The following is a 9,359-nucleotide window of genomic DNA, read 5'->3' as shown; positions in this document are numbered from 1 at the left end:
TGGAGGCTGCCAGATCCTGTGTGATCCTGATTGGTGCTCCTTGATATTTGAATTGTCTCTTTCTGGCTTCTTGTAAGATTTTTTCTTTTGCTTGAAAGCTTTTGAATTTGGCAATAATATTTCTAACCGTTTTCTTCTCTGGATCGAATGTAGTGGGTGTTCTATGAATCCTTTCAATGTCTATATTGCCCTCTTGTTGTAGGACTTCAGGGCAATTTTGCTGAATAATTTCTTTTAGTACGGAGTCCAGGTTTCTATTAATTTCTGGTTTTTCTGGAAGACCAATTATTCTCAAATTGTCTCTTCTAGACCGGTTTTCTTGGTCTGTCACTCTCTCATTGAGATATTTCATGTTTCCTTCTATTTTTTCAGTCTTTTGACTTTGTTTTATTTGTTCTTGTTGTCTTGAGAGATTATTAGCTTCTACTTGCTCAATTCTAGCCTTTAGGGATTGATTTTCGGCTATTATCTTTCGGTTTTCGGCCATAATCTTCTGGTATTCCTTTTCAATCTGGTCATTTCTGGTGTTCAATTGCAAGATTCTACCTTTTAAACAGTTATTTTCTTGCCAGATCTCTTCCATTTTCCTCAAAATCTCAGTTTTGAACTCTTCCATAGCTTGTGAGGAGTTTTCCTTATTTGAGGAGGGTCCAGATGCTTGTTTGTTCTCCTCCTCTGTTTGCACGGTTGTCTGGATTTTCTCTGTGTAAAAGCTGTCGAGTGTTAAAGGCTTCTTTTTCTTGTTGTTATTCTTTCTCTTCTGAGCTTCCTGAGACTGGGTAGCCATCATTAGCCCAGCAGCTTCTCAGGTTTATCCTCGCGCTCAGTGTCTGTCCGCGGTCTATTGGCTCCTGAGGTCTGAGTTCTGGTTTTTTCCAAGGTCAAGCCCCCTGGTGGACCCCCTTGCTTGATCCTCTGCAGGAGGTTCCTTTACAAGTCTCAGGGCGCTGCTTCCACAGTCGTACACCTGTCCACGCTGGTTCCCCATTCAGGTTTTCAGAGCTTTAGTTCCTGGCTGTGTCTGCCTCCACCCACGCCTCCGCCCGTGCCTGTGCTCTCAGCCTGTGCTCTGCGCCCGGCGTCCATTCTCTGCTCCGGCGCTCAGATTTCGTGTGCGTTCTTTGGCTTATTGGGGATCTAAATCTTGCTGCTCTCAGGAACAGGCCCCGGAGCTGCCAATGACTCGATGGGTGCCCCAAACTTGCTCTATTTTTTTTTTAGCTGGCTTCAGAGCTATAGATGTTGTGTGTGGAGGGGTTGGGGGTGGGGTGGTTGCTCAGCCCGCGATTTAGTGAGAGCTCTTTCACCCTTTTATAGCATGGAAATGCCTCGATTCCACGTACCTTCCACGCTGTGCCCTGTTGTGGGGTTCCTCCGTTCGTCTGGACTTGTTTTTATGTCCCCTTGAGGAGTTTTGTGTGTTTTGGTCAGGAGAGGTTAAGAGCTGCTTCTTACTCTGCCACCATCTTAACCCGGAACCCCCTCAGACTTTTTTTTACTTTCTGCAACCTTTGCCACTGGTGAGCATCTCCAGGATGCTCTCTGCTCTCTAGGGTTTCATGATACTTCTCTCTCCTGGTTCTTCCATCTGTTCAAATGTTCCTTTTGAATTTCCTTCATTGGTTCTTCACCTATGTCACACCTACTGTGGCCTGTGGCTGATCCCTAAGACTTTGCCCTGGTCTTCTCTATTCACTCTATACTATCTCATTTGGTCTCACTGGACTTATGGATTCCATTATCATCTCAATGCAGATAATTCCTAGAGCTATACATTCAGTTCTTTTTCTCCTGAGTTAGTCTAATAATTACCACTTGCCTTCTGGACATCTCAAACTGGATGTCCCATAGGCCTCTCAAACTTAACATGAAACAAAATAGAACACATTCTCTTTCCCCTCCTATCTTAGCATCTTCCAAATTTCCCTATTACTGTTATGAACATGACTATCTTCCCAGTCACCCTCCCTATGATCTTGGTATTATCTTCAACTCTTCATTCTCACTCATCCCTTGTAATTAGTCCATTGTAAATCTTCTCATTTCTACCTCCACAACATCTCATATACATTCCTTCTCTTCACTCACACACTCTATGTCTGACCCTCATCACTTCACCATCACCTTCTGATTAGTCTCCTGACCCCAATTCTCTCCCTACTCCTATCAATCTTCAACCCTGATCCAGAAGTGAATTTCCTAGAAACTGATTTGACTTTCTCATTCTCAATAAACTCCAGGATTTCCACTTTACTTCCAGAATCAAATATCAAGTCTTCATTTAGGCATTGAAAGCTCTCCATAACTCAGCCACTTCCTAAACTCTAATTGTTTTACAGCTACAGGCCTAGAAAAGCACTCTATTGGAAGTAGGACTTCCTGAATAAGACAGGTAGCTCAGTCCAGGATTGATCAAGGTGGCCTGACCTTCCTAGCACACCAAAATCTATGCAACTGAATTCCATAAGTCTTCCATCTCATTACATGGAAAAGAATAAATCCAGTCATCAAACTCTTGGCTTCTAAAGTGAAGGGCCCATAGTTACTCTTAAATTGATGTTTAAAAGTGTTTGGGGGGGAAGGGAGGGAAGCAATAATTATGATGTAAGAAGGTTTTAGAAATAATTTCATTTCCTTAAGTAGCCCAAAGCATCATCTTACCAGCAAATTTTCTATTGTGATCATGATAAGAAGTAAAACAAAATAATGAGTTTAGAAATGTTTTTCCTTCTCTCCCATTAAAGAACTCTTCCAGGTCTGATTCCCAAAGCTCTAAGGACAACAGCTGGAACAGAAGCTAAGATTGCACACCGGTTGGAAGTTGGTAAGGCATTTAAGCCCAACAGTTAGCTTCACATATGGCCCTTAATGTGTTCTTACTAATATGAAGGGACCCTTTTTTTCCTATGGGCATTTTAAGCTGCTTTTGAACCAATTGAACCCTGTCCCTAACTGACCCTGGCCACTTTTGTGATTCCTCCCAGTCAAGAAGACACTTTGCTCATACTGGAAGAGAATGATTTGCTTTGGCATATAAAATGCCTGCCTTCGTAAAGGCAAGGAATAGAATGGGTGGAAGAGGTGTGGGAGGGTCACAGAGCTGGATTGCTAATTCTGTGTGATCTTTATGGAAGGCAGGAAGAAAAAACATGGGATTTGGAGTAAAAAAATCCTAGAGGAATCATGGCTCTTTCATATTTTTAAATAATCTGGGGGAATTTGTTTTACCACCACAGGTCTGTGCTGACTCCTTAGTAAAATGAGGGTCCTGAACTTGATGACATCTTAGAGCCTTTCTAAATCTAAATTCATGATTTCTTGATGTTCATCTTGTTCATTTTGCTGACTGTGATGCCCTAGGAGGCAGCAAAGAGGACTAATAATAATTAAAAACCAAAACCAAAACAATGTCCTAAGTCTGCATGAACTTTTTTTCCCACTTGAAAAATTTTTGAATCAAACAAAATAAGTATTTCCAAATATGATGTCTAGAACAGGATTGTACGTGAAACTATGAACCCCTGTTGTATGCAGCAGGCTTTCCTTTTTAAGTAAATTATAGATTCAGTTTATAATTTACAAAGTTTTCCTTATTTGATTTTCTGTCTCCTCATTTTTTGTTTCTTGGGAACTCTATTTCTTTCTCTATTCTCTCTTTGTCCCCCTACCCAAAAGGAAAAAACCTCAAAAAACCTTCATAACAAATTTTGCATAATCAAAACAAAATCCAATCCTATCCAAAATGTCTCATTCTATATCTTATCCATCATCTACCTCTCTGAAGGGATGGAATGTGGCTATGTATTTATTTTAAAGAGACCTAGAGTGGGCAGCTAGGTGGTTCAGTCAATTAAGCAGGTCTGGAAAGGATGTCCTGGGATCAAATATGGTCTTAAGATACTTCCTAGCTGTGTGACCCTGAGCAAGTCACTTTACCCCAATTACCTAGCCCTTAGCACTTTTCTGCCTTACAACAAATACACAGTATTGATTCTAAACTGGAAAGTAATAGTTAAAAAAAAAAGCCTAGAAGGAAGTCTCCTTACTCCATTTTCTTTACTGGACCTTTGATTTTCTTAGTGTTGGGAGCTCCTATTAAGGAATTTCCTATACCAAGGCAGGTTAATATCTTCTTTTCAATTTCTAGCATCAAGGCACTGAGTTTTATAGCCTAAGTCACTGAGAAGGAGTGAGTTACCCAAGGAACATAGCTAGTGTAAAGCTGAGGAAGGGCTTGAACTTGAGTTTCCCAAACTCTGGGGATATCACTTCATTCATTAGGTCACATTGCCACTCCTACCTTATAACTTTTCTTCTTTAAAAATAATTTTTATTGATATGTTTTGTTTTTATATCTCTTCTCTCTTTCTTGGCTAAACATGAGAAAACTGTCTACAATTGGTGCCTCCATTTTCCTTTCCTCTTTTATCTTTCTGCAATCTGGCTCCATTTGATTTAAAACAGTTCTTGTTGAAGTTATCAATAATCTATTAATTACCTCTATAGGCTTTTTCTTTTCTACATTCTTTGCAGCTTTATTTATTTATTTATTAGAATCCTTACATTCCATCTTGGAGTCAATACTGTGTATTGGTTCCAAGACAGAAGAGTGGTAAGGGCTAGGCAATGGGGGGGTAAGTGACTTGCCCAGAGTCACACAGCTGGGAAGTGTCTGAGGCCAGATTTGAACCTAGGACCTCCAGTCTCTAGGTCTGGCTCTCAATCCACTGAGCTACCCTGTTGCCCCCTCTCTGCAGCTTTTTATACTATTGATCACCTTTTTTTCCTGGATACTGTCTTCTAAGTTTCTGGGACACAGATCTCTCATTAGTTCTCCTACTTGTCTGATGGCTCCTTTGTAGGCTCTTCTTCTCTTCTCCCTGTATATTAATTCATTTGGTGACCTCACTTGTCATGGACTCAATTATTTCTATGCAGATGGTTTTCTGGTCTACTTGTCTAGGGCTAACCCCTCTCCCAAATTCTAGTCTCAAATCTCTAAATGCCAGTTGGACCTCTCAAAGTGCACATCTTAGAAATTCTCAACTTCACATGTCCAAAACTGAACTCATCATTTTTCCTCTCAAATGCTACTACCCCTTCCTAACTTCCTTATTATTGTAAAATGTATCATCCTTACCTCTTGATTCTCACCCCCTCAATAATCAGTTATCAGGTACTATGGTTTCTACCTTCTAACATCTCTCGCATGTGTCCTCTTTTTCTCCTCTGACCCTGCCACCACCCTAGTGGACATCCTGATCACTTCACACCCAGACTACTAAAGTTGCCTGTTAACTGATCTCTACTTCAAGCCTCTCCCCACCCCAAACCACTCCTTACTTGGTTGTCAAATTGATCTTCCTAATTGTGCAAGTCTGAACAGGTCATTCCCACTGGATAAACTCAGGTTAGTTGCTACCAATTTTCTCCAGAATCAAATATAAAATCCTATGTCTGGCTGCTAAAGCCTTTCATAACTCGGTCTCTCTTTTTGGACCCTACTCCCCTTCACATACTCCAGTGACATTGGTCTCCTTTGTGTTCCTTGCACATAACACTTCACATCTTGACTGAGCATTTTCACTGGCTGACTTCCATCTGGAAGTCGGTCTCCTCATCTTTGCCTTCTGTTTTTCCTGGCTTCCTTTTCATGTCAGCTAAAGTTCTACCTTCTGCAAGGCCTTCCATGTCCTCCTTAATCTTAGTGCCTTCCCTTTGAGATTATTTACAATTTATCCTATATTTATCTTATTTGTACATAGTTTTTTTGTGCTGTCTCCCCCATTAGATGGTGAGCTTGAAAGCAGAACTGGGGTTTATTTGGGGGAAAGGGGTAAACTTGGTTTGTATCCCAGTGCTTAGCACATTTCCTAGAACATAACAGATACTTAATGCTTGTACATTTCCTTAATGACTTGCATTTTTTATTAATGATTTGGAGCATTCCTTAATACTGTCAATAATTTGCAATTCTTTGGAGAAATCTTTGTTTATATTCTTTGACTATCTGTTAGAAGAATGGTTTTGGTCTCGTATTTCTACTAGTCATATATGGATCTCAGCTCTCTAATATCTAATACAAAGATTTTCCCCCTCAGGATTTTGGGGGGTTATCATAGATCATAGACTCAAAGCTGAAAAGACCTTTGAGACCAAGGGTAGTCCAATGCATTTTACGGATGAAGAAAATGAGCCTCAGAGAGCCTCAGTTAAGTGACTTGCACAGGGTCAAATAACTAATAAGAGCTTAAGCCAATTTATGAATCCAAGTTTTCCTGACTCCAACTCTTTCCATTGTGCTTACTGTTTCTCATCTAGTTGCACTAATTTTGTTTGTCTTGTACCTTTTCAAAGCACTTGGCAAGTAAGCCCTAAAGTGCTTCTTATAGAAATGGGGACTTACTCTAAATGCCTTCCCATTCCATCTGGCATTTGGTTTTCACCACAGCCTTGAGAGACAAAAGACCTGAATTGGCCTGAATTGAGAATCCAAACTGGGTATGATAAGACACACTTCAGATGAGAACCTTGGAAACAATGAGAGTGACAAGGGCTCACATTTCTCTATCATCTTATAATTTTCAAAGTGTTTTCCTTACAGAAATCTTTCTAAGGGCAGGGGACTATGTCCTTTTTTTTTTGACTTTGTAAAACTCAAAGTACTATAGAAATATGAGTTATGAATATTAACTTTTCCATGCTTCAATTTCTTTTCCTGTAAACTATGTGAGATTAAAATAGGGTATAAGGCCTGGACCTATAATTCCCCTGATAAGGGGAATTCCTGGATTGGGAAATTCCTTCTACCAATACATATTGCTATTTATTGGCTGTCTAGAACACAAAGAGCTTGTACTGTAACTTGTCCCAGGTTCCATAGCCAATGAGTCAGAAGTAGAATTTGACCTGGATTTTCCTAGCTCTAAGGCCAGCTCTCTAGATCTTTCATCCTGGCTGCTTCTAAGACTAAAATAAAGAAAGGAAAGTGATAAGGAAATATGAAAAGCCTACACATAGGCATAGTCTCAGGATTTGGCGGAGACTAGGATGACAATGGAGGCATTGTTCTTAAAGGACTGACCTAATCAATGGGGAGAGATTCATTTGATTGGAGTAAATCTTTGGTGGATCTCTTGTTTCTTTTAGTTCATTCTGAAAAGCCCCAGGACATTGACAGGCTGGCTTTCTACAGAAACATCACCATCCGGCTGCAGCAGCTGTCAGCCAATGCCTCTTCCTCAGACTCTGGGACCACTGAGTGGTGGGTTATCCAGGAATGGGGACCCAACTGTGCAAAGAACCAAGGCTGTGGTCGGGACCTTGAGATTATTATCTACAGTGACAAAGTCAGCCCCCAAAGCCTGGGCTTCCTTGCGGGATATGGGTAAGGAATCAAATATCTCCTGGGGCAAGATTCCCTGTTTAGAAAGGGACCAGGTTGTTCTTAATGTGACCTAGAAGGGCTCAGCAGTGCCCACAAGAGCCACTACTAGTTATGAAAGAAAGAATGAACAAAAAACCAGTGTCAGAACTGGAAAAGCCCTTAGAGATTGAGTTCAGTTTCACATGTTTTACAGATGTGGAAAAAAGGCCAGAAGAAGGAACTTACTTTTCCAAAGTCATACAAATAGCTAGAACCAGGAAGAACCAATATAAAAACACAGTCTCTGATCTACTTTAAATTACCAAAGTTTAAAGGTACACAGGAGATACAATGAGGTAAAAAGGTAGATGGAACATCAGATCTAGAAACAGGAGGTTCTGGGTTCAAATATGACTCCAGACACTTCCTAGCTATGTGACCACTTTAGCTCCAATTGCCTAGCCTTTAATGCAATTTTGTCTTAGAATTGATACTGAATCAGAAAGAAAGGATTTTAAAATAAGTATTTTTAAAAATATATAGGAGCTTTACAAAGAGCCTCTGTATTATATGTAAGGGCACAGTCATAATATTTACTGATGGGAAGAGTCTAGTTCAAGGCCTTCCTCTGACACATATTGGCTGCGTGACTGACCCCAGGCAAGTCACTTCAAGGTTGCTGCATGTTAAGATAATTCTCACTGAGCAGCTTCTTACTTCAGTGAAATCACTGATGTCTAATAAAACAACAACAACAAAAAAAACAGATCCACAGACATTGAGTGCCTAGTGAGTGCTGGGCACTAAACCCAAATATGAATCAAGACAAGTCATCCTAAGGAAAGAACCCTGAACTCCAGGCCTGGCTAATCACCGACTGGATGACCTGGGACAAATTATTAAACTTTTTTAGGCCTCAAATTTATCTACCCATAAAATATGAAGACATCTGCCCCTAACTACCAAGGATTTCATGAGCAAAAATGAGATAAGATGGGCTTTTCAGAAGGATGTGACAAAGATACTAATTGGTATTGAAATCCTCTTTTAGCTTCAGTGACCAGTATAAAGTTTTACTGGGGTTTGGGTTTTTTATAAATAACTGGATTGCTTGCATTTTTGACCCTTTGGATATTGAGGTGTTCCTAGGTCTACAACCATACTGCTTCTCTAGAATACGTGGAGTTTGTTTTTTAAGATTAGGTTGTTGTAGCAGTGTACAGCTTGAGATCATGGGAAGCACTGTAGTTTCCCAAATGTAATCAATACATTCTTCATTCTACCTCCTATTTTTCTTTCTCTCTTTCTCATACTCACTCTCTTTCTCACATACACACACAATTTTGAGAGGCAGTATTGTGTTGTAGATAGTGCTAGACTTAAAGAGTTAGGAAAGACATGGGTTTAAATCCTGCTTCTGAAACTTGTGGACAAGACCTTTAAAACTGAAAGTTATAGAGGGATTGTGATCCCCATCAACAGAGGGAGTTCTCATATATTTTGAAAAAAAAAAATAATTGTAGCAAGAGATGGATTGTCCCAAATCACACAGTAAGACCTCTTTTTAATCTCTCCCTGTTTCCCTCACAGCATCACTGGGCTGTACGTGTCTGTTGTGATGGTTATTGCAAAGTTTATTCGGGAACATTTCAATGGCATCTCACGTTCCATCATGTATGAGGAACTCCCTGATGTGGACCGCATCCTCAAGCTCTGCACTGACATCTTCCTGGTCAGAGAAATTGGTGACCATGACCTGGAGGAGCAGCTCTTCTCCAAGCTCATCTTTTTGTATCGTTCTCCAGAAACTATGATCAAGTGGACCCGAGAGGCCCAGCCACCTCCCCAGCAGCCTGTGGATCAGTGATCTAGGTCCAGGCAATTATGCAAGACCACATATAAGATACCTTCTGCCATGCCCACCTCCATTCCTTCCTAAAGCATAGCTCTCAGTGCATAAAGAATAAGCCCCTCAAGATTGATCCCCCTGTAG

The 9,359-nt window shown here is 40.5% G+C and overlaps 1 protein-coding gene across 1 annotated transcript in view; it reads left to right on the top strand.

Moving 5' to 3' along the window:
• The window catches only part of LOC123233568 (piezo-type mechanosensitive ion channel component 2-like), a 107,647-nt gene extending 98,414 nt beyond the window's left edge, over positions 1 to 9,233 (top strand). Inside the window, exons 44-46 of the mRNA XM_044659639.1 lie at positions 2,745 to 2,824; positions 7,150 to 7,387; positions 8,957 to 9,233. Of these exons, the coding sequence (XP_044515574.1) occupies positions 2,745 to 2,824; positions 7,150 to 7,387; positions 8,957 to 9,233 (595 nt within the window). The remainder of the gene's footprint in view (positions 1 to 2,744; positions 2,825 to 7,149; positions 7,388 to 8,956) is intronic.
• Positions 9,234 to 9,359: the final 126 nt, after the last annotated feature.

This window comes from Gracilinanus agilis, chromosome 2 (genome assembly GCF_016433145.1).
Source record: "Gracilinanus agilis isolate LMUSP501 chromosome 2, AgileGrace, whole genome shotgun sequence".
Lineage (NCBI taxonomy): Eukaryota > Metazoa > Chordata > Mammalia > Didelphimorphia > Didelphidae > Gracilinanus > Gracilinanus agilis.
Note: the sequence above shows the minus strand (reverse complement) of the source record. Positions and strands in the feature narration are given on the sequence as shown.